Source organism: Silene latifolia, chromosome X, assembly GCF_048544455.1.
Source record: "Silene latifolia isolate original U9 population chromosome X, ASM4854445v1, whole genome shotgun sequence".
Lineage (NCBI taxonomy): Eukaryota > Viridiplantae > Streptophyta > Magnoliopsida > Caryophyllales > Caryophyllaceae > Silene > Silene latifolia.
The window spans coordinates 334475672-334502696 of NC_133537.1; the positions used below are offsets into that span (position 1 = coordinate 334475672).

A 27025-nucleotide genomic window follows, 5' to 3' on the forward strand; every position below is an offset into this window, starting at 1 on the left:
AGCTTCTAATAACATGTGGGAGAGAGTTAAAGGTTTTCTGGATTGGAACTTCGGGTTTTCAAAGTCATCATGCTCTAAGCCTCTAATATCTGTTGACTAAAAAAAACCTCCAATAACATGTAAGAGACACATATCAATCAAAAACAATTCCCCAATAATTATACTCTTAACAAAAAAGTAAAAAGATAAGTAATGATATAAGTAAATGCGGAAAGTGGTAACTAAAACTCCTTTACTTTTATCTAATTGTGAAATTAATCTCCTTAAATCTCAATAAGAGTAATTTACCTCCTTAAATTTCAAAAAAAAAAATGAAATTAAAAATCTCATGACAAATTGAATACTATCTAAAACTACAAATTCAAATATTTAACCTAAAATATATTAGATTTTATGAAAAAAATATAGAATTATTCTTACTTTTATTTTTTAAAAAATGACAATGGAAGAAAAAAATTACATAATGTATAAAATATAAATTTTTGAAATTGAATTGGAACATACTTTAATTTTAAACACGAAAATAAATTTTTAAAAATAATATAATTTTAAAGAAAATGTTATTGTTTTGTAAATAAAGTTTTTCTTCTAAGTAATTAGCAATTAATTTAATAAAAGTCAGAAAACAATTAAATTAGCCAAAAAAATGAAAATAAAACCTTGATATATAACTTACTAGATTTTGTTTATATCTTTTAATATCATTTTGAATGATACGTAAAAGTTGTATTTCAATTATTCAAATAAGGTACTCTGTATAAATCTTCCTATCTTATTAATTTGAACACCGTTCAATAAAGTTTCTTTCTTTTCAAAAATTTATCTTATTAATTTTATATAAGATTAAGAAGTACGTTTATGTAAGGACTCTAGTAATAGGAATTACAATTTGTTAGAATAAGAGGATAATTACAAATTATTTTAAACTTTTATCCTTTAAGTTTTCACTTTTCAAATTTATAGATAAATTTTCTAATGGAATATAATTTAGTAATACAATAAATTAAGTTAGTTATCCGTACGTAAAACACCATATAATTATAGTCATCACCTCATTATACAATGTAAACTCCTCAAAACTGCAAGTCGTTTACCTTACTATGTTGTTTATCCCCATTGTTTATCTCCATATCAAATTAACAAATGTACAAATCCTTAAAACTCGTAGCTGTTTATCAATTTATTTGGACATTTTGATTAATTAAGGAACATTAAAACGCTAGAACTGTAGAAGTGTCAAATTAACGGGAAGAGTTTCATCTAATAATGTAATTCTATTTTTTAGATAAATGGAAAAATATAATAAAATATTACACCAATTGTGTTCAAGTAAAAATCTAAAAAGAAAAATGATAATAGAATGATAATTTCCTTTATGAGAGAGGTCTTTTATTGAGATTAATGAGAAACCATCTTTAATCAATTGAATCAATTAGGGCAAAAGGGGGTGTTAATTTTGCTAAATTAGGACGTGGGTTAGGGTTAATTTTGCAGGGTACTTGGTTTGTGCAAATGGGTTTCTCATTTTTTAGTGATTTGATTGCGAATAATTGTCATTTGCATAGGAAAAGTAGTCACAATAGGAGTTATCACTCTACTCTGAGCATGATATCAATTTGCTATGGAACTGTCATTAAGCTAACTTGTATCCTGCCTGTGGCTGGATGCACCATGCTTGCAGAGCACCAAATGCAAGGTTCCTTTGCTCTGTACTGGGTAAAGAGCCTCCGACAGGAATGTAAGACCACTCCTGCATCATATATGTGTCCTATTATCCAACGCATTGCAATAAAAACAGTTGGGATGAATGTGGCTAACATTTGACACGATGCATGAACCGCGAGAGTAGGTTTTGTGCATTACGATGTGCAGACCCTCCGTTTTGTTCATTAGTTAGATAGATTAGTGCACATTAATTATAGGATAAATTAACAACAACAATCCCACCTTTGCATCGTCTTCTCAAAATAGTCCGACCTTTCGTTAATCTAACAACAGTTCAACCTTGTAACCCCATATTCTTAAAATGCACCCAAGAGTGGGTAACCTACTAAACCAGTAATTTAAATTATAAGTCCATCTCTCTCTCTCTCTCTCTCTCTCTCTCTCTCTCTCTCTCTCTCAAGGCACACCCGTTCATATTCATTCTCTCCTAATTATCTCCTACATCTTCATTCTCTCCTAAACACCTTAAAATGCACCATTTTTACTCTAGTTGCTACAAAATAACCATCACCACCCAACTTAATGTTACAAAGTAGTTATGAAGGAGAGCAGAAATTGTTATTAAGGTGTGAGCCCCCCAATGGATTTTCCGTTGTAAAGAAACATCATAGTTTTTGGTACCGAAACTATGGACCTTGAGGATCAGAATAAGTTATCCCATTGACTATAATATATTCAAATTATGTTTCTATATAAATTATGACCCGATGGTGGCGATTCGCTGGAGCTTTGATTTGCTCTATTGAACATGGCGATATCTCCGATTTGTATTTCAATCTATGCACTTATTTTTAAAGGGGGAGGGTGTGTGATTTGGGATGTATTTGGCGTCAAGTTCCGATTATTGTTGCATATATGTTTTTTGGTTGTGACCATTTTCTCATCTCTGATTTGTCTCTTTTCATCAAGAATTCTTGTGGCACTGGCATTGTTGAACAAAGACGGGTGTTTCAAGGAAATTGGAGTTTTTGGGATTTTATTGTTTGAATGTGGAAGGCCAAATGAGTGAAAAGATTTGATCTTTCGTTGATTTGAACATCAGTGACTCAGAAATTACTAGAAAAAATATGTAAAAGTGAGATAAAAGAGAGAATGATGAAAGTCAATGAATAAGATTGACCTTCTTTAACCTTTACTTGCAGCTAACAGGTCATTAACTTTCAATAGCAAGTCACCAATACTTACGGTTCATTTTAAGAAGATACCTATAAAAGGTCGGCTTATTCTTAGATTAATGAAAGATCGGCTTATTTTGGGAAGATCAGTTAAAGGTCGGATTATTCTTGTCAATTATTCCTTAATTATACGGAGTATTAGCTATGAGAATACACATTTTTTTATGGTATATATAGCCATATAAGTTTAAGATTTTGATAGAATTTGCACAAATATTAGATAGAATTTGCACAAATATTGAGGATAACTAACTATACATAAATATTTTGATAGAATTTGCACAAATATTAGATAGAATTTGAACAAATATTGGGGATAACTAACTATACATAAATATTGGGATAATTAACATAATATTATTTTAAATAAAAATTAATTAGATAACTAACTAGAGTTTTAATTAATTTATTAACATGTTTTATTACAAAAAAATTAATTAAAATTTCAATTTTAATTACAAAATTATAAATTTTATTAACATGTTTTATCACAAAAAATTCAATTAAAATGTCAATATTAATTATAAGTTATGAATGTCTGCGTGGCTTTTTTTATCCTACATGGCATTGTCTACGTGGACTCAATTGGTCATTTTAGGGTAATCTTTTAATAATATTTTATAGATTTCAATTAAAATTTTAATTTTAATTATAAATTATGAAATTTATTAACATTTTTTATTACAAAAATTTCAATTAAAATGTCAAATATTAATTATAAAGTATGAAATTTGATGTAAATTTGTAAGGGTTATATAAATTTTGGAAGATAATATATTTAATATACAAAATTCATTTAAAAATAATGATAATATCCTTTAATATTACAGATATAAGTGAATTAAATTAATTTATTGATAAATGATTTAAATTAATGTCATGTAATAATAAATTGATAATCCATGTCACATTAATTCGCCATGTCACATTAAAAATATACAACATCACATTTAAATATGTCACATCACATTAAATTTTAATCTAGGTGGCTTTTTAAATCCTACGTGGCTTTGTCTAGGTAGCGTTTATTTGTGATTTTAGGGTAGCCTTTTAATTATATTTAATAGATGACTATAAAAGGGGTTGGAGTACTTCGTAGGCTACATATAATCTTGATAAGCGGGGTTTGTCGCACTCCCCCGATCAAACAAATAACTCAACTAATGTAGTAGGGTAGTCGAGGTCGAATCCACAGGGAGCATGGGTGATTACTAATTGTCTAAATTCTCGTGCTTAGCTAAGTCGGCAATATAAGATGAGATTGTTAAACTAAACAACTAACATAAATGAAATAAAATGCAAATTAACTAAAGATGATAAATGGGTAAGAGAGGAATAAAGTTGTAAATCAAATGAATAAAAGGCCTAGAACTCGGTTCTCCCACAACAATTCGTAATTTCACATACTAATTCCCTAGGCTAATCACTCGGGTAGACAAGTAAGGAGGAGATGGCTCTAATTCGCCTAAGACCCCCCTCTCGGGTTCGAAGTAGGACACTAGCACTACCCACCAATCCCCCTCTCGGGTTCGAAGGTAGGAATCCCTAACTAAACACTCAACTACCCCAAAAACGTGCACAATTCCGAGGAGGTCAAGAACTTGGTCAAGGTCATTAAGCCCCCATCGTATTCCGGGTCATCCCACTCCCTCTCTCGAGGGTCGATTTCAAACGCTAGTCTAGAGGCATCCTCCCTCGGTTCTCCCTTTCGGTCTCAACCTTGGTTGGTGACAAGACCAAATTCCGGGTATCCAATTTACAACCTAACCAACTCTCGTTGGTGGACAAGGGTTACAAGTCGACACTACCCAAAATCGATCCTTAAACCATGTAGTTCCTCTAAACTACCCTCACCAATTTCCCCAAATAATTAGCCTTTATGAGATTCAATTAGTGAAATTACTCATGTCGGGTCAAACCGAGTCCTAGTAGAAGACTACTCACTAATCATGTTTCTTAAGACAAAAGAGACAATAAAGATGGAAACTTTGAGCATAAACATGGTGGAAGAACAAATTCTATTACTAATCATACAACAATCCAACTTAAATTATAAGGAAAGACAATTTAATTCAAGAGACAATGAAGATTAAACTAAAGGCACAAACTTTAACTCAATAAACTCAAAGACTCAATCTTTAACATGAGAAATTCAAAGATTCAATCTTGTAAACAACAATGGTGAATAGAGAAAAGATCAACAAGAGAGAAAATAACAACAATCTAACATAAACAATTAAGATTAAACTTGAAAGAAATACAAATGTAAACAAATGAAATTAAGAAGAGAAATTATATCAACTCAATAGCAAAGAAAATAACTTGGATTGAAATATGGAAGGATTCTTCAATTCCCCAAATACAACCCAAAATTACTAATTGTAAACTAATGAAAAGAGAAGAACTTGAATGAACAAAGAAGAATTAAACTAATAATTAAAGAAAGATAACAACTTTTTATTGAATAAAAATAAGAGAGGAAATATGAGGGTTTTACAATATTGAGAGAGAATAAGATGAACTAGTCTAATTTTTAATCTAATTGAGGGTGTCTAATGTAAGGTGTGTTAATATCTAATGTAATATCTCTTTTATACTAGTCTAATAATAATAATAGTAATAATAATAATAATAATAATCTTCATTTGTGTCACACGACACCCACCAAAAACAAAGCAGGCCTCCAAATTTCCTTTTTGTCTTTTTCTGCAAAAAGCCACGAGTCCACAAACACACACATGGACACTTTCTTTCTTCAGAATTACACCCGGCCAAAACCATCAAGATACCCGACCGGGTATCATTTCACCCGCCCGGGTAAAACTTCACCCGACCGGGCATCATTATGCCCCTCGGCTGCAATATTTCTAGGCTCGATGGTTACATTGACTCCCCCTTTTTCCTCCTCCTTCCTTAAAAGCATGGACTGCAAATTCAACTCGGGTTTGATTCAAAGGTAATGTCGGATCTATGATTGCTCAATTCCAGCGCAAGATCGGAAGTGTATTGCTCGTTGTTGTTTGAGGTTGAACGGAGCAGCTGAGGTCGTGGGCTGGCAGTCGCGGTGGTTGTTGCTATTGAGATGCGTTGGAATTGGTGTGGGGATGGACTGATGATGCGTGGTTGCTGGATGTCGGAGGATTGAACGGAGATGGTGGTTTGATTGGCGGATCTGTGATTGTGGTGGGCTGAGAATATGAGCAGGGGAGGATGATGGAGGTTGATGGTGATGGAATGTGGTTGTCGGGTTTGGACATAGGACGCTGAAGGTGCGTGACGGTGTCGGGTTCGTCGGAGTGAAGGTGGGGGCCATGATCATGGTGAATTGGATTGGTGCGTGAATGGTGGTGTTATTAATGTAATTTGATGATTTGAATCCGACGAAGTACCAGGAACAAAATAGGTGTTTGTGATTTTGGGAATAAACAAGACTTTGACTTTTCCAATGCATTTCTTTTGTTTTAGGCTGGTTACGGTCAAACTTGAGCCGTCTTGACTCACTTTATTTAACCCGTTTCTTCTCTTCTTCGTACCTACATATTATTATAATAAAGTAATATTAATACCAATGTTAAATAAGAATTCGACTAATTATTAATTCTAGCTAACACGACTAATTATTATAAATTAGTAATTAAATGAGCTATTTAATCGATTAAGAATGCAAAAACGAGTTGGAATAAGGTATAAATGAGGGGCAAAAACGCGACTGAAATCCTACTTACCAAATCTCTTTTATAGGTAAACAAATACATGTTTGAATTCTAATAAAACTCTTTTAGTTGTTATCAGTTGATATTATTGTTATTGTCATTTGGTAGATAGACACAAAGTAGACGTGAACTTCCATTACTATACAAACACCTACCTTATTTTTCTATCTTATCTATTTTCATTAATTTATTTATTTGAGTAGCGTATAAAATTTGAACTCTCTATAATCGCTCGAAAAAAGCTTCCTTTATTAATATAGATAGATATTGATTTCGACTACTAAAAGCTTATCTTTTTATAGTTAAGAATATTTTGACAAAAAATGACGATCTTCCTGTCAAAAGAATAAAAAGAAAGTATGAAACATATACACACACTTTAGACGTAAATTATCCATCTAAAGTTGTAGACGGATATTGTCTCTCTCACAAAATGAGAGTGAATAGTGCAAGTGGGTAGAAAATGGATACCCCCACTTGCCCTCCCACTTGCATTTTGTGAAAGAGACATTATCCGTTTACAGTTTAGACGGATAGTGTCCGTCTACAATGAGACGGATGAAAACATATACTATAACAAGCAAAATTCTTTTCATAAATTTTAGAATTTCAATTATTCACTTCTAATTTTTTTTTTCTTTTGCCGATTATAACTATTTTTTCTAAAGTTTATATTTAGGGTACATCACAAAGTGTAGGGTAGTTACGACTTTCAGGGTACCTTAAAGTACTGTGCTTGTTTCCACACAAACAAGTTTTTGGCGACCACAGTGGAAGGATTAATATAACTAAGAAGTGGGGAATGTACTAAATTAGATCACGATCTAGAATGAGAGAAGGCGATCAAGGTAATTAAAGGGCAAGACTTTACCAATGATGAAAATACATCCTTACAAAAAATATCTAGCAGTGATTTATTGGAGACCACCCATGAAAAGAACTTGGACAATCCTCGATCTAGGTCTCCTCCTAATGATGAATTTGTTAATACACAAAAAGGATCTGTACTTGCTAGAAGCGTGGTAGATGAGATAAATGATGTGAATAAATGTTATCTACGTAAACTACAAAAGAAATATGTAAGATTTTGTATATGACTAATTTGCATAGCCCGTGTTCTAAATCCTCATTGTTGCTCGCAAGGATGGAGTCTAGTGGTTAAAACTTGAGTGAAATTCCCAGAAGACCCAGGTTCACGCCTTCCCAAGAACAAAAATTTGTGGAGCATTCTTGGCCTGAGTTTATGCCTAATAGAGTTTGAGCTGTCACTGTAACACTGCGGATTTTCTTTGGTGACTACTCGACCGAGTAGAGCCTACTCGGCCGAGTAGTCTTTGCTGTTGCTGTGAGTTGTTTTGGTTCTGAGATGAATACTCGGCCGAGTATAGTGAATACTCGACCAGAGTAGCGGATACTCGGCGAGTATAACTTTACTCGACCGAGTATTGATCTGGCGAGTATTATTTTGACGGTTTGATTAGGGAGTGTTTAAGATTATTTTATATCCCGCGTCAGTTTTCAAAACATCATTTCAACTTCATCATTTCTACGTTAACCCTAATCTCTCCCTAATCACTCCCTAATCATTCCATAGCCTTGTTGTTTGTGAAACCTTCGGAGTCCTTGCGTACAATTCCTCATCCTACTGTTGGTAAGTTTTATTCTATGTTATTTGTATTCGTTGGGGTTACTGTATATTTACGGAATTGGGAATATGGGGGTTGTGCAATGTGTAATTGTGTGATATGATTATGGTATAGGAGAAGACTCCGTAGAGGAGCCTTTCTGAGTGTTCAAGTTCATTTCCACTGTTGAATTCTAAGGTAGGGTTTCCCTACTCAGTTTACTATTCTTTGTAAGACATGTTGTTGTGATTATTGTTATCTGTTGATCATCGGAGTATGGAGATTGTTGTGACGATGTTGGTGTGAGGGGATTGAGATGGCTGTGATGTCATGTGATTGTGATTGTGGTGGAGTCACTTGCGGGAGTGGCTTCACACCCTAGTTCGCCCTCCGTGGAACCCGCCACGGGAGGGGATGTGCACATTAAGGGACAGGGATTATTGTCGCTCGTTGAGGAGCTGGACTAGGTGGGATCGGCTGCGGTCACCCACTGGCGGCGAGGGTTACCTGTTGCGATGGGTAATCTGGCAGGGCTACACACTTTGGTGTGTAGTCGGTTACTGTGGGAGATTGGATGATTGGGAATTGGTGATGATCAGTTGATTTCTCTGCTTGTTTGTCTTAATATTTGAGTAATACTGACCCCGTTGTTGTTTGTGGAATCTGCTGTGATCCATTCGGGGATGGTGAGCAGGCTTGACAGGTATTTCTAGTGTAAGCTTGGGGATTGTCATGGGAGATTTGCCATCACGAGTCATAGCATCACCGTCTGAGTCTTAGTTGGATTTCCTTTATTGTTAGACTTTGGAGTTGTACTTTGTTAAACAGTATTTGGGTTTGGATGTTGTAAACTTTATACTTTACAGTACTTTAATAAATGTGTTCAGTTCCGACGCTATTGATATGTACTAACCTCGTGCAACCGAGATGGTAACACACTTTCATGGTAGGGTGGACCTGGTAAGGCACCTTGGTATGAGGGGGTGTTACAAAGTGGTATCAGAGCCGAAAATTCCGGCACCTAAACAAATGAATTTAATGAACCTATGGAGTCTAAATAAAATGAACCCGGGGAGAGTTGTTTGGAGCTACCGCAAAGACTCGGGAGACGTCCCGGAGTCGCAAATTGGCCCTCATTAACGCGAGCCGGTAACATGGGGAAGTGTGATGAGAGTTCGGTTTTGTATGTACATGTATGTGAAGATGCATGTTGGTAATAGTTGGTAGTTGAAAGTGTGTGTGTTGAAAGTTGTAAACGTGGTGATGGGAGAAATAGAGGATGTGACGGGTGTGTGAATGTTTGTCATGTTGGATTTAGTGTATGCATGACTTGTATGCTTATATGACTATAACGTGGCATTAAAGTTCTTGATATTTGAATCGTATGCTGATGTGATTTTAACGTGGCATTGAAGTCCTTGATGTTTTGTGTTCGTTGCGGGAATAGTGAGCATGATAAAGAACTTTATACTGTATACCCGTCTATTCTGTGACTCGGCCGAGCAGGGCAGGTACTCGACCGAGTAACCAAGCACTCGACCGAGTATTGGTTGGCAGTGAGTAGCAGTAGCTACTGTATGTGATAACTCGACCGAGTAAACAGTATACTCGCCCGAGTAGTGGCTACTCGGCCGAGTGTTGTTTTACTCGACCGAGTGTTGTTTTTGAGTTTCTGACGTTCGCTTCTGGAGTCGAATACTCGACCGAGTATCTAAGATACTCGACCGAGTGGACGTTACTCGACCGAGTATGGTTGTATACTCGGCCGAGTGTTCTTTTGGCGGAAAGTTATTACGTTTTGAGTTGCAGGCTTTTGTGTTTACGTTTCCGTGTTTCTTCTCAGTTTAGTATGTCGCCCAAAAGAACTCCTGCGCAGATCCAAGCTTCGGAGATGACCCTTGATGAGGTTGCTCTCATGATTGAGCAACAAGAGGCTCTCCTTGAAGCTCTCAAAAATGTGGGAAAGGGGAACGAGAAGTCGATGGATGCAACTCAGCTCAGCATCATCATTGCTCGCTTCAACCCTCCCACATATGACGGGGTAGGTGAACCAAAGCTACTCGAGAAGTGGCACCGTGAGATTGAAGCTCTCATGGAAATGGATAAGTGCCCCGAGGATATGATTGTTGAGCAGGTAGTGTACTACCTAAGAGGTGAGGCTGCAGTTTGGTGGCAAAATGTCAAGGAAGATGCTAGAGCTTTTTACCAGGCGGAAGGAGCTATTCCTTGGTCTGGATTGAAGAGTGCTATGAGAGAGCAGTTTGTGCCGGAGCATATCCGACACAAGATGAGATCCGACTTTGATTCCTTCACCATGACTGAGGAGATGACGGTCACTGACTACTATCATCGGTTTTTGGAGCTATCTCGTTATGTTGAAGACATGCAGCTAGGACAGAGAGGTTTGGCTCTCCGTTTTAGAGGGGTTTATCTGCTAAGATAGTGAGTCGTATGCCAGCTGGGGTTGCTACTGACCTCAAGGAAGTGTACCTGAGAGCGGGTCAAGCTGAGAGAATGGTAGATCTCTCAAGAGAGATCGATGAGAGGGCTAGCTTTTGAAAAGAGGAAGGTGATGGTGGAAACAACAGTCAGTCGGCCAACAAGAAAGGGAACTTTAGCCATGCTAAGGCTTTTTCTGGGGGAGCTGGTTTCTCGGGAGGATCTCGTGGCTGGGGAAAGAATAGGGGTCGGAGTGTGAGTGACAACTCTAACCTTACATGCTTCAACTGTGGTGGGATAGGCCACAAAAGACGGGAATGCACGAGCTACAAGCCCGGCAATGGTTCAGGAGCTCGGTCAGGAAATTTTTCTCAGGGGCCGACTCAGAGTTTTGCTAGTAACCGACCGGGAGGTTCATGGGGCAACAGAGGTGGACAGGGCAACCAGGGCGGTTACAACCGCGGTGGTGGTGGATCTTATCAGCACGGAAACAACAACACCACTCAGGATTCGGCCGCCAAGCCAAGTACCTACAATGCTTCAGTTCAGGGTGGAGGACAGAAAAACAGTGGAAAGCTGTAGATACCTCATTTCTGCGCCTCCCGCAAACCACCCGGTGATGATTGGGCCGCATGTTTGATACGCGGAACGATTTGTGACAGTTCGTAAGATTATCGTCAAGTGATTGCTCAAATATTAAATGTCGACCTCTTAGTTGTCATCTACGTCCCGATACGGTCGTTTTGGCAGTAATTAGAGTACATTCGGAGTCCGGGTCAAAAACCGTCTCCATTTTCTGATAACTGTTAAATCCGAGTGAGAATGTTGGAATGTTCCGGATATTTCTATTCCATATTTCATAAATTTTATCTTTTGGCAAATAATATCCCGTAATATTCATAAGATAATCGAATTATTTCCGTCCTACCATAACTCAAACGCGGAAATCTTTCTTCAGCAGGAGGAAACCTCCTGGGAATAGACGCAGCAGGTGCTGCGCCTCTTCCAAGAGACGCAGTGGCTGCTGCGCCTTTTCCCAGGCCCTTCTTTGCATGATTTACGTATCTTTTTCATATCTTTCCGAGATTCACTTCCAAAGAGTCTCCGAAACCCTATTCCGTCGTGTGATTAGTATAAATAGGAGCCTTCGCTCCTCATATTTCTCACGCGAGTGTCCGCCCTTCTCTTCTCCCTTTGCATTCTAGACTTCGTTCTTACTAATTGGCGCCTACGTGCTTGGACTTCCGACCACGTAAGCTCGGATCTTTCCGAGTACCAGCCTCTCCGTTGCATGACCGACCAATTTGACCAACTACACTCAATCAACCTTAATTAATCAATCGTTTTCCTCTTACGAGGGCACTCTCTTTGCATTCGCGTCGAGCATTCACTAGTTGATATCTTAGTTCATCTCGTTCCGTCAACATGTAAGTCTGAGGGTGTATAATTCTCTTTGTTTATTGTATTTTATTTATCGTATCATCATTGTAAGGTTTATGTCGAAAATACCGTTAAATCGATTTCTAAAACCCTTTGTTAAAACCTGTTTTTGCGGATTTCCGTGAAAGAGGGCGTCGAGAAAAAGACGCAAAGAAGCTGCTGCGCCTCTTGAAGGAGCGCGATTCTGCTGCGCCTCTTCGTGAGGCTGCCGCGATTCTGCTTCTTTTCTCCTTCCTCGTCCACCGTAATTCGTTCCTTTTGTTTGTTATTTGTTCGTCCGTTAATTCTCTGATATAATCGCCATTGATAATTCACATGTATATTGTATCATATTAATCATCATCATTAACTTGTTTTAATTGTCACAAATCCGACTTAAATCCCAAATAATCCATATTTACGGGTTTTCGTCATTAAATTCAAACCCGGGTTGTAGAAGTTCAATTTGTTCATATTGAGTTTCTGGAATTCGTCATTGATATAGTTTTAATCTGTCTTTTGTCATATTCGTCATTAATTCATCGTATCTAATGTTGGTTAATCGATTTCAATAGAGGACTCATTCATTAACATCGCTTCATCATGTAGATAATCTGTTTAATTCCGTCTCATTCATGTTTATCGCTTTTATGACCATCATTCACATGTAATTAATCTGTTAATCACTTTCATCCGTGTAAATATTATCAATCAATCATCAAATTTACCAATCGCCTAATCCGTTGTAATCATTGTAATTTTCATTATTGTATTTCTTTTATTGTATCCCTTTCATTGCTTGTATGTTTTCACATGTAAATGAGCATTAAATCCTACTTCGACCTAATTGTATGCTAAATTACGTGTCTCACCGACTTAGTTAAATTCTCATATGCTAGGATTAAAACTTGGATGTTGCATTGCATGCATATAGCCGACGATATATCGAGTACGAATAACTTCCCTAATCATTAGTAGAGGCCGCTATCGAGGCGGGCGGGATTAGGTGTTCGATCAAAAGAGCTTCCTAATACGTACCCTCACCCCTTACTCCAGATATCTGTGAACACCCGTGTTCATTGGCATCCACGAGAGTCATTCTAGACATAGAATGCTAAGGGTAACGATTGCTTAGTGTTCATGTCACTACTTTGTGTCTTGACATGACACGAGGTATTCGAACGGTTCCAATTTCCCATAAAAATTGGTGGCGACTCCATACAAAATGCAAACGCTTGTCTCATTTCTCACCAAGCGCCCCCGTGGGCGGCCCGCTGTCCACAGTTTGACGACTCCGCTGGGGATAATACACTTACGTGTAGCCAAGGGTGAAACTTGAACAAGGTTAGGGAATAATTTGTACAAGACAATTGTCGGTTTTCATAACTCGGTCTTCCTAGACCGTTTAATTCGGCCTTCCTAGGCCCAACCCAACCCATTCGACCAATCGTCCCGTCTAAACGGTCCTAATTTTTATTTGGGCCTAAGGATGGATAGCGATTGACGTCATCCATACCATGATGCTTACTCTTGTTTGTGTCAAGGGCCTTCACTACTTGAGGAAATGGACTAGGAATCGGCCTTACTCTTGTTTGGCACGAGCCTCTCCACAGACTTCGGGTTTGATGGTTCGGTATGGCAACCCACCCTTTAAACCAAAACCCTTCTAAATGCACTCAGCATCCCGTTATAATGCTTGTATAAATGTGTAAACCTTACGTGATCACCACTTCTAAACAAAACCATGACGAATTTTCAAAAAATCAAAATCCTTATTTTCAAACAAGAATTTCGAAATAGGCCTTTAATTAGCGCAAAATCCGGTCAAAACTCCGTCCGTTTGTCGTGTCAAAATTCGGGCCACAAGCCCATTTCAAACCTCACTTCGAGTCCACTCCTACAACTACACTACAGTTGACTAGGACACACATTTTCAAAGACCTTGTCTTTCTTCAAAACTCACTCAACACAAGTGGCACACACCCACTTCACGAGTCAAAACTTTTCCTCTTTTAGCAAGTGTGATAGAATGGTCGATCGTGTTTTGATTCGTCGCCGATCTCTTGTCCAATTTCCAAGATGCCCGGATCAAGTGAAGAAACAAATCTCCAGCAAATTCAAGATAGTAATGATCGAATCCTAGCCGCGATAGCCCAAATGCAAATTACCCAAAACCAAACCTATGACCGCCTTGAGCTCATCGAAGGCCGTATCTTTGATGTAGAGGGAAGATTGCCTCCCCTTAAAAGTGAAGTACTACGTTTTTCCGATGACGAGTCTAAAGACGAGAATCCTATCATAGGGACAACTGCAGCTGAGAAGAGACTCCAATACCTAGAGGAGCAATTGATGTACCTTAAGGGGGATGACATTTATAGGGAAAACAATCGCAAATATGAAGCCGTCAATTCCAAATTGCCAACTAACTTTAGCATGACGGATATCCCTAAGTTTAAAAGACATGAGAACCCTTTGAACCACATCCGCGCCTTCAAGGATTACATGTCTATCAAAGGCATTAAACCCGAGATGTTCTTAAGGATCTTTCCTTCATCTCTTGACACCATCCCGAAGCAATGGTTCTACACTTTAGATAACAAGAAGGTCGCTACTTGGGAAGACGCCGCAATCGAGTTCTCGAAACAATATGCGGATAATGCCGAGATCCAAGTCAACATGCGTACTTTAGAGGTTCTTACCCAAAATGACAAAGAGGGATTCACCGACTTCCTAAGTAGATGGAGGAAGACTAGTACTCAACTAGTTGAACGCCCGGATGAGGCTACTCTCGTGGAGAAGTTTGTGGATAATCTCAAGCCCATATATGCCAACCATTTGAGATATCAAAACATCAAAACTTTCAAGGACTTAACCGTATTAGGGACACGAATTGAAGATGACATCCGTAAAGGACTCTTGTCCAAAACGGTAGGTCGAGGATATCAAGGGTCCACAAGTCGTTCATACGGCTCTACTAGCAAGACCGATGAGGTTAACCTTCTCGAGCCATCCAAGAAAACTAGCCCACCAAGGAAGTTCACAAACCTCGGGGATACGTACTCCAACGCTCTAAAAAGGTTAATGAAGCAAGGTAAACTCCAACCCATTGGACCTACTCCCGAACCCGAAAAGAAATCCAAGTTCTGGGATGAAAATTCATACTGTGAGTACCATAGGGGCAAAGGGCACGACACAGAAAAATGCTACAAGTTGAAACACGTGCTTCAAGATATGATTGAAGATGGTCGACTTCCAATTCCACCAGGAGGTAAGCCCAACAACACTCAGAATCCTCTTGGAGTTCTAGTGATTACAAGTGATGAATCTACCTTAGATTGCTCACACCTCATTTCTCCCACCGAAAATGAAATTCATGCAATTGAGAAAGAAAGGCTCTACTCTACTATCTCCCCTACCATTTCCGACTTCATCACATGGGCAAGGAGTGTAGATAGACAAGGGTGGGAACTAGAAAACATGGTAACGACCTTACGCAATCCTAACGCAATACCCAAAGAACGCGTACCATTGATCTTCTCTCAAAATGCCACTATGCAAGAAGTAGTCACCGTGGTTGATAAACTAGTCGATCAAATTATACGACTAGAAAGTGATATCATGAGAATGAAGGAACTAGCTGCTGTTAATGGGGTTTGGGCCGATGACGATGAGGACGAATATCTCATTGAAAACTCCCTAGTCAAGGAAATAGTCCAAAATGGTGAAGACCAAGATGTGGATCACCTAACTCGTTCGGGTCGTCCATATCAAAGCACTACTCAAAACGGTCCAACCAACGTCATCACACCAAATGACAACGAAGATGACCCCACTGATCATTTGCTCAAGCAATTACAGAAAACCAAGGCTGATCTTTCAGTCTGGCAACTAGTGGCAAGCTCATTTCCACATCGCCAAGCTTTACTGCAAGCTTTGGCCAAATTGAATGTAGCACATAACTCCACTCCTGAAGATGTAGTCAACTTGGTCTTCCAAGAATCGCCTAAGCTAAGTAATCCTATTACTCTCTCGGATGAAGACTTGCCACCTTTTGGCGCTAGTCACAATCTTGCTCTATACATCACTGTCATTTGTCTAAAGAAAAATGTGCCAATGACCTTGGTAGACGATGGCTCCGCGGTCAACGTCATACCCCTCAAAACGGCATACAAACTAGGCATGAAAGAGTCGGATTTGACTCCTACAAATCAAGGTGTTCGTGCATATGACGGTACGCGACGAAAAGTGGTTGGACTTGCTAGCCTAACCATAGCCACGGGGCCGATTGAACGAAAGGTTAACTTCCAAATAGTGGACATCGAAGCTTCATTCAACATACTTCTGGGAAGGCCTTGGATTCACGCTTCCAAAGCGGTAACATCCACCCTTCATCAAAAAATCAAGATTCCACTAAATGGCAAAGTAGTGACGATCACTTCGTCACCCATCAAGGCCATAATCGAAAAGCAATCAAACAATCAAGTCCTTGCGGATCCCATATACGAACTTGGGGGCTTCCAAAGTGTAAACGTCATAGAAAGTGAGTTGGCACCCTTATACTATAATCCCTACTCTAACTTGGTGGTCAACCACATACTCAAATCCCAGGGATACTTCCCTGGAATGCCTTTAAACCCAATTCGGAAGAACACCTTCGCACCATACAAGGAAGGCAACTCGACGAGAATACCACTTGGACTAGGGTACAAACCCACAAAATAAGAAGTTCTCGAAATGCTCGCTCAAGTCCAAAACCGCAAGCACGTAGGAGTCCAAATGAGGCCATATCTCCCCACTCTAAATGGGTACTTCGTTCAAGAAGGGAGTTCAGAACTCTTTCACGGATTTCCCGAACCTTGGCATTATCTTGAGAGGAAGTTAGCCGGAATCGAGATCTTTCACGATTGCTACTTCATTCCTCCCGAAACGGTTCCTACCGTCAAAACCCGTCAAGCACCTTGCTTCGACGAACAAGCTGTTAGCCTATTGTTTGGAGAAGATCGATTCATTAGGGCCACGCAGGATGAGATCATTACTATGATACTTCAGGACGATCGCTTCAACCCCACCGCGTTGATCACAGAAATCGACACAAAGCAACAGAAAGGGTGGAGAAAATCTATCAAATGGACCAACAACCAAGGAAGACTCTTCAAGCTCACCACTGGAGAAGGAGAGATGTTCAAAGGAGAACCAGAAGACGACGAGTTCGAGTCAGAGTCGGAGTCGGAGTCAGAGTCAGAGTCTAGAGGAGTCATTAGAGAATCTACTCCTGTTGTCATCCCCACTCCCTTTGTTCCTCCTAGCTTAGCCTCGAGTAGTCACGGTAATTCGGGAAATGCCCCAATTACTGTCCCTTTGCCGCCACTGACCATGGATCAGTTGGCTTCTTTGTTTCAACTTTACTCAAATCTTAATATGAATAAATCAGGTTCTGCTTACTCTCTGTGTTCTTTCGAGTGCAATTCCGTTTATGATGATACTGAGGATGACCAAGACCCAGACTTGACCAAAATACCTCCCTACGTAGCCAAAGAAATATTACAAGAAGGGGAAGGGGGACCTGTAATAGAGGACACCGAACCCATCAATGTAGGAACCGAACTAGAACCCAAAGAACTTAGGATAGGGACTACCTTGAGCTCAACCGAAAGGGCCGATTTCATAGACCTCCTAAATGAATTCAAAGACGTGTTCGCTTGGTCCTACAAAGACATGCCAGGGATCGACAGGGATATCGCCGAACATAGGATTCCAATTAAGCCGGGTTTCAAACCCGTGAAACAGAAGCTTCGACGAATGAGAACAGAATGGGCTCTAAAGATTAAGGAAGAAGTGGACAAGCAATTCAAAGCCGGGTTCATCAAAGTTTCCGAGTATTCTGACTGGGTAGCTAACATAGTACCCGTACCCAAAAAGGATGGGAGAATCCGTGTTTGTGTTGATTTGAGAGACTTAAACAAAGCAAGTCCAGAAAGATGACTTCCTCTACCTCACATTGACATATTGGTGGACAATACTGCAGACCACGCATTACTATCCTTCATGGACGGATATGCGGGTTATAACCAAATCAAGATGGCCATGGAAGATATGCACAAGACCGCATTCGTCACCCAATGGGGAACATATTGCTATAAAGAATGCCATTCGGATTGATTAACGCCGGAGCTACATACCAACGCACCGCAACTACACTCCTACATGACATGATGCACAAAGAAGTTGAGGTATATGTAGATGACATGATCGTCAAATCCAAGGAAAGAGAGGGACATATTGCAAATCTTCGCAAGTTCTTCGCAAGGCTACGAAAGTACAACATGAGACTCAATCCTCAGAAATGCACATTCGGGGTAACATCCGGAAAACTCCTGGGATATGTCGTTAGCCAACGCGGTATAGAAATAGATCCTTCAAAAATCAAAGCTCTGATTGAAATGCCACAACCTCAAACAGAAAAAGAAGTCAGAGGATTCCTGGGAAAAGTACAGTACATAAGTCGATTCATATCGAAACTCACGATGATTTGTGAGCCTATCTTCAAGAAACTCAAGAAAACAGACCACACCATGTGGGATGATGATTGTCAAAAGGCGTTTGACCGAATCAAGGAGATATTGGCTAAACCGCCAGTGCTCATGCCACCGCAACGAGATCAACCTCTTGGTTTATATCTCACAGTAACTGAAACCGCCATGGGTGCCATGCTAGCTCAAACTGTAGGAAGCGAAGAAAGAGCTATTTACTATCTAAGTAAGAAGTTCTTGGAATATGAGTGCAAATACTCGCAACTCGAAAAGACATGCCTAGCTCTTGTGTGGGCGACGAAGAAGCTACGTCACTACATGCTTAGCTACTCCGTCAAGATATATTCCAAAATGGATCCAGTCAAATATCTCTTCGAGAAACCCGTCCTCAACGGACGTCTGGCAAGATGGACTCTGATGCTCTCGGAATTTGACCTTAAATATGTGCCACTGAAAGTTATAAAAGGTCGCGCCGTCGCCGAATTCTTAGCAGAAAATCCTATCAACGACGCACAAACCATAGATACTTGGTCATTTCCCGACAAGGATATACTTCAAACAGATGTAGACTCCTGGGATCTATACTTTGATGGAGCATCAAACTTGAGAGGATTTGGGATAGGAGTGTTACTCATTTCTCCTGAAGGTGAGCATACACCGATTGCTGTCAAACTCGACTTCGAGGTGACAAACAATGCTGCAGAATACGAAACTTGTCTCATTGGACTACAAGCGGCAGTAAGCTTAGGCATCAAAAACCTCCGAGTACATGGGGATTCATCACTGATCATCAACCAAGTTACTGGATCCTGGAAAATCCGAAGCGAAAGCCTCGCACCCTATCAGGCTAGGATAGACCAAGTCGCTCAATTCTTTGATCACGTAACATACCTACACCTACCTCGGGAGGAAAATCAATTTGCAGACGCTCTCGCGAAACTTGCATCTCTAATAAATATGCCAGATCACATGGTGGAAATGCCCTTGTGTATCGAACGACGGTCGAGGCGTGAGGCTTATGTCCATCAAATCACCGATGAAGAGGAAATCGCACAGGAACCCTGGTTCCAAGCAATCCTGAATTTCAAGCTTAATGGTACCTATCCACCGGATATGGACAAAAGGGGACAACGTGCTATACGCCTATTAGCTTCCCAATACATTCTGATGCAAGGAGAATTATACAAAAGAACACCTCTTGGTGTAGTCCTACGTTGCCTCGATCATTCACAGGCGCGAAAGATAATGGAAGAAGTCCATGACGGAGAATGCGGTCCTCACATGAGTGGGCCCATGATGGCAAAGAAAATCACACGTTTAGGGTATTATTGGACCACAATGGAGTCCGATTGCATCAAATACGTGAGACATTGCCACAATTGCCAAATCTTCGGGAATGTACAACATGTCCCTCCTTCATTGTTATACACGATGACATCTCCTTGGCCATTTTCTGCATGGGGAATCGACATAATCGGGAAAATAACCCCAGCCGGAACAGGAGGTCACTGTTTCATCCTAGTGGCAATTGACTACTTCACCAAGTGGGTAGAAGCGGCTTCCTACACTAGTCTTACGGCTAAAAATGTGGCCAAATTCATATAAAACAACATCATCTGTCGATATGGTTGCCCACATGAGATCATTAGCGATAATGGGTCACACTTCCAAGCCGAAACAGAGCAATTGCTAGCCAAATACAAGATTAAGCATCACCACTCCTCGCCCTATAGACCACAGACTAACGGCGCGGTAGAGGCAGCAAACAAGAACGTTGTCACAATTCTCAAGAAAATGACTGACAACTATAGAGATTGGCCAAGCAAGATACCCTTTGCTTTGTGGGGGTACCGTACATGTCGGGGACGCCCACCGGGGCTACTCCTTTCTATTTGACCTACGGCATGGAAGCCGTACAACCAGTCGAACTAGAAATACCATCCTTGCGTATTCTACTCGAAAGTCAAATCCCTGAAGCCGATTGGAAGAGGGATAGATATGAAGAACTCATCCTCCTGGATGAACGTCGGCTACGCGCCTTACATAATGTCCAAACATATCAAGCACGTATCAAACGAGCTTTCAACAAAAGGGTTAGGCCAAGAAACATCAAAGAAGGAGACTTAGTACTCAAATCGGTTAGAGCTCTTTTACCCGTCGACCCAAGGGGAAAATTCAAACCTAATTGGGCCGGACCATATCTAGTCAAATCAATACTCCCAGGGGGTGCGGTTAGAATCACAGACCTAGATGGGAATGAGTTTTCAAACCCCACAAACCTTGACCAACTGAAACGATACTATGCCTAGAATAGGACCGCACACGCGCCTCGCGTAAACCCATGTGTCGCTCTTGTGGCACTAAATAAACGGCCCCTGGCCAAGCTGAAATAAGCTAAGTGTCACCATGCTCTTGCATTTTGACAGATTTGTCGTCCTCATATCATCAAATAAACTAAATTCGCACCTTGAGAACAAGCAAAAGCTCATGCTTATTTTCTATGTTCATTACAAGCTCTTGCTTCGAACAATTATTCTTTTACATTTACTCGAACTACGCGCAAGGGTTTGATTTCGCTTTTTTAAGTGAATACGTAGGCAATCCTTCACAGGATTCAACCCATTATATCTAAAATGTAAATAGAAGGACATTTGCGTTGCATTTGAAATTCGACAAGAATAATAAAAGAAAATCACAACGGTTTCATAACCATTCAACCTTTTTTATTCCATCCGCTTTCTAATAATAATAATACGTTACATAATAAAAATAGAATAGGCTAGGATTCTAAAAATCCCTCCTTTTTTATTACAACAATAATAATAATAATCAAATAATAAATAAGGACTCGGGCTATTCCTCCATCTTCCCCTTGCCCTTGTCATTCTTGTCATACTTCTTGTCACGACCTCGAGCCGGACGCTCTTGCACCACTTCAGACCTAATCACCAACGGTCTTTCTCGAGGCCTGACTCTTCCGTTCTTGCCAACCACCATTTCCGCGACAGGAGTAGTCTTTGATTTCTTTGAAGGATGAATGACCTGAAATCCAGCTTCTTCTTCTCCCTCTGTCAGATGCTTCTCCTTCTCTTTCTCTCCCTCGCGCACCTTGTAATCAACAGGCTCGCGTTTCCTCAGTCTTTCGCGTTCTTCCGGAGTTGCAGCCTTTCTCCACCTCAGATAGGAATCCGACACCCACAAAGCATTGGCGGAGAAGCTCAAGAACCACATGTTTCTTTGGGCCCATTTGATAGCCCACTCTCTTCGGCTCTCTGTAGTAAGCGCCACAGCAGTCTGCGGAACGGTATCAAGCCTAGGGATCGTCTGCTTCAACCCAACTTGCCTCATCAATCTTTCCGGAAAGATGCATACCATAAACTCCAATCCCGGGATGCGCACGGACCTAGTGGGATCCAGAGAAGACACTCCAGTGACGGACTTGAGGTGCCACCACGGTACGACCCACCTAATCAACGGACCATCATCATTCTTCAGCTTGTTCTTCCAATAGTCACAGACCCGGGTGAAGTCCACCATGTACAACCGCGTCCTCATCGCAATCATACGGGAATGATAGGAAAGTGCATGAACTGGGGGCTCGATCAATCGGAGCCGTTCCATAAGCCAAACCTACCGAAAGCAGGTATTAGACATCAAAAAAAAAAAAAAAAAAAAAAAAAAAAAAAAAAAAAAAAAAAAAAAAGGTGTCTTTTACCTGTAAGATAACGGGACTCCCCAAAAGTGGCAGATCGCGGTTGGATTTCCTATTATCCAAACCCAAGATAATCTCCCCTAAGCATAAACAAGCTGGGCTCCTGCGCAGCTCCATTTGCTTAATGAGACCCAAAAGACGGGGATCACCTCGCAAATCTTCATCAACATGTCCTTGGAAGACATACACGTGCAGCAAACAAAAGCCAAATGCCCTCCTCCTGGCAACATGGGAAACAGTAGGGTCGGCCCTGTTAATGAATCGGTCTACAAAGTCCAACATTCTCACGCCTTTCGGGGTAACTAAGCGATCCACCTCGAGTCTAGTCAGTCCAAGTAAGTCTCTGAATTTGCTCTTATACCCTTGTGAAGTAGAAGGAATGGCAGGTAAATGTTCGGGGTCCCACCCGCCAATAGCAGCAATTTCTTCCGGAAAAGGACAAATATCACCCCCCGGGAACGCGAAAACATGATAATTCGGGTCCCAATAGTCAAGGCAAGCATCCAAGAACGGTTTTACGACCTTAATGAGTTTCAAACTCAATAGAGACCCAAGGTTATGAGCACCCATGTCATGCTTCTCGATATTCGAGAATTCATTAGTCCATTCCTTCAAACGGATCTCCAAAGTATTCATGATGACAATTTTCTCTTGAAAATTTATTTTGGGAGTTTTTTATGTGGATTAACGGAGAAGAGACGGAAGAATTATATGATTTAAAGCTTCGTCGACGCTTCTATTTATACTAATTGCTGTTTCCAAAAATCCGCCAGAACAGACCGGCTCGGGAACAGGCGCAGCGCCTGCTGCGCCTATTCAAAGGACGCGACTCATCCGCGCCTCTTCCCCAGGCTCACCTTCTGCGATTTCCGCGTTTGGATCTTTCCTAATTCTATAACGAATAATTTCCTATTCCTACGGGATTTTATTTTGGTAAACACGAGCAGTTTACCATGCTTTAAGTTTCCTATTTTCGCGGGCACGCATTTCGAGGCGACGTCGACACCTTCGCCATTTTCATCACACTTAATTCTTCTTTTTTATCATTATTTTAATTCATTTATTTATTTTTTAGGAAATAAATTTCATTTTCTTTTTAGGAAATAATTTTCTTTTGTTTTCATTTTTAACGAATTTCAACATTTTCATTTCTACACTTATAGATTTTCGTTTTTTTCTTTTTTTAGGGGTAACCCTCCCTACCGTCCGGTCATTTCCGGCAAATTTTTTGCTTTTCCTTGCGCTCTTTTGAGTCTCATTTTGCGCTGATTTAAGGCCATATGTATATAAAATGTATGTTTTGCGTAATTTCCATGTAAATTTCGGCAGCATGACGGCATAAACCGTTGTCTACCAAACCTGTTCAAGAACTAACTGCGGTACAAGCAACACAACCAGCGACAAAGGCACTCGGGCCATCGTATATACAAATGCACAAGCAAGCGGGGGCTTGCGCCCCGAATAAAGTCCAAAAGTCCAAGCAAACTGGGGGCTTGCGCCCCAAACAGAGTCCAAAAATGTTTCAAGATCAAATGTCCAAAATGTACAAGTCTACAAAACTACACAAAACTACTGCTGGGCGCCCTCCAACTCGGCAACTCTTGCCGCAAGAACGGCATTCTCGGCATCCCGAAACTCGAGCTCCCTCAACAAGAGAGCCGTCTCCTCCCGAGACTGGGCCAACTCTCGCTCCAGCTCGCGGTCACCCTGTAAAACAACAAGAAATTGGCTCATGTCAATCAATTCGAGCAAGATCAAAAATCAAAAAACCAAAAATCAAAAGAAATCAAATGAGGATTCGTACCTGACGACCTCGACCACCGACGAGTGCCTCGATGGCAGTAGCTCGCAGCCGGTTGGCCACCCTCCATAGTGCCACGAACCGAGATGGCGCAACCTGCATTTTCAAAGGAAATTCTCAGCAAATTGAACAAGTTCAATCAAATGTGTTCTTACACAAAAGTTATATAAACAAGAGGCTTACCCTCCGAATCAGATGCTGCCAGTCGTCTAGGCCAACATCCGTCACAGCTACGTCAAAGTCACGCAGCTCGGAGATCGTCGTCCTCCCAGTCGCGTCGGTGTACTCAAGGGTCTCGGGGTACTCTGGGGGCTCGATGCCCGCCGCCTCAACCTCCTGCAAAGACAAATAGCTCTCGTTAACCGACGATCTTTCGTCGCAAATCCGCTAAAATCAAATCAAACGAAAGTAAAAGATACTCACCACTACCGGCCAGTACGCCAACCTCCCGTAGAGGAACGCCGAGTAGTCCTCGCCAGGGAGAAGAAGGTCGTCGCCACTGGCACCAGCCAAGTCCGCCTCCCTCTCAGCCTCAGAAGGCTCCCTAAACATCGTCCGGGGAGGATCAACGGGAACCGTCAACGCGTCCCGAGAGCACTGACGAGCCAAACGCTCGCCCAGATACCACACAGGACCCATCGATGTCCACAACAGCAGCCTACTCGGGCTCCTAGGTCGAAGGACCTCGGTGACAAAAGGAGGCGCTCTAGCGTACTCCGCCCAAGGTCTGGGCACCCACTGCGACAATATAAAGGCAAAGATCATTCCTATGATCAATTAAAAGCAAAGTATAAGAAGAATAAGTGAATACAAACGGGATACTCACGCTGCTCAGCTGAAGGGCGTTCACGTCCCGCCGGTAGACATTGTGAGAAGAACGCTTGCTCTTCGTCCGACACATGACCCAATCCCTCACCACGGGATAGGCCCTCTCCAACGGCTCCGTCCTCTTAGGCGCGAGACTCGGGAAGTAAGAGTACACCCACGCCTGTAAAACAGAATAATCAATAACGATCTTTCGTGATTTGATAAAGAAAGGAATTTACTTTGGTCTAAAGGAAGATTCATACCTCCAGCAGCAGTCCAGGTCCGACAGCGCCAGGAGAAGTCCCCTTCTCCATCAACTCCGGACGAACCATGGCCCTCATAAAGCGGATGAGGACCGCAAAAACCATGATGACCCGGTCCCAGCGCCCTAGGGAACTCAGGTCAGAAAGAAAGGGAAGAAGCTTCGTCGATAGCCTCTCGCCCTTGTCTCCGAGGTAAATCGAAGACAGGAACCACCAAAGCCACAGACGAGCCCTCTGCTGCCTCCCGCAAACCACCCGGTGATGATTGGGCCGCATGTTTGATACGCGGAACGATTTGTGACAGTTCGTAAGATTATCGTCAGGTGATTGCTCAAATATTAAATGTCGACCTCTTAGTTGTCATCTACGTCCTGATACGGTCGTTTTGGCAGTAATTAGAGTACATTCGGAGTCCGGGTCAAAAACCGTCTCCCATTTCTGATAACTGTTAAATCCAGTCGAATGTTGGAATGTTTAGGATATTTCTATTCCATATTTCATAAATTTTATCTTTTGGCAAATAATATCCCGTAATATTCATAAGATAATCGAATTATTTCCGTCCTACCATAACTCAAACGCGGAAATCTTTCTTCAGCAGGAGGAAACCTCCTGGGAATAGACGCAGCCAGTCTTTGCGCCTCTTCCAAGAGACGCGATGGGCTGCTGCGCCTTTTCCCAGGCCCTTCTTTGCGTGATTTACGTATCTTTTTCATATCTTTCCGAGATTCACTTCCAAAGAGTCTCTGAAACCCTATTCCGTCGTGTGATTAGTATAAATAGGAGCCTTCGCTCCTCATATTTCTCACGCGAGTGTCCGCCCTTCTCTTCTCCCTTTGCATTCTAGACTTCGTTCTTACTAATTGGCGCCTACGTGCTTGGACTTCCGACCACGTAAGCTCGGATCTTTCAGTACCCGGCCTCTCCGTTGCATGACCGACCAATTTGACCAACTACACTCAATCAACCTTAATTAATCAATCGTTTTCCTCTTACGAGGGCACTCTCTTTGCATTCGCGTCGAGCATTCACTAGTTGATATCTTAGTTCATCTCGTTCCGTCAACATGTAAGTCTGAGGGTGTATAATTCTCTTTGTTTATTGTATTTTATTTATCGTATCATCATTGTAAGGTTTATGTCGAAAATACCGTTAAAATCGATTTCTAAAACCCTTTGTTAAAACCTGTTTTTGCGGATTTCCAGTAGACAGACGTCGAGAAAAGACGCAGCAACTGCTGCGCCTCTTCGAAGGAGCGCAGTTCCTGCTGTGCCTCTTCGTGAGGCTGCCGCAGTTCCTGCTTCTTTTCTCCTTCCTCGTCCACTGTAATTCGTTCCTTTTGTTTGTTATTTGTTCGTTCGTTAATTCTCTGATATAATCGCCATTGATAATTCACATGTATATTGTATCATATTAATCATCATCATTAACTTGTTTTAATTGTCACAAATCCGACTTAAATCCCAAATAATCCATATTTACGGGTTTTCGTCATTAAATTCAAACCCGGGTTGTAGAAGTTCAATTTGTTCATATTGAGTTTCTGGAATTCGTCATTGATATAGTTTTAATCTGTCTTTTGTCATATTCGTCATTAATTCATCGTATCTAATGTTGGTTAATCGATTTCAATAGAGGACTCATTCATTAACATCGCTTCATCATGTAGATAATCTGTTTAATTCCGTCTCATTCATGTTTATCGCTTTTATGACCATCATTCACATGTAATTAATCTGTTAATCACTTTCATCCGTGTAAATATTATCAATCAATCATCAAATTTACCAATCGACATTAACGGTTTGCAGTTCCG

General features: G+C 40.8%; 1 protein-coding gene across 1 annotated transcript in view; it reads right to left on the reverse strand.

The window, feature by feature from the left end:
* Positions 1-1633: 1633 nt before the first annotated feature.
* Positions 1634-27025, reverse strand: part of LOC141620918 (uncharacterized) — a 42805-nt gene continuing 17413 nt past the window's right edge. The window contains exon 4 of the mRNA XM_074437663.1: positions 1634-1768. Coding sequence (XP_074293764.1) covers positions 1634-1768 — 135 coding nt within the window. The remainder of the gene's footprint in view (positions 1769-27025) is intronic.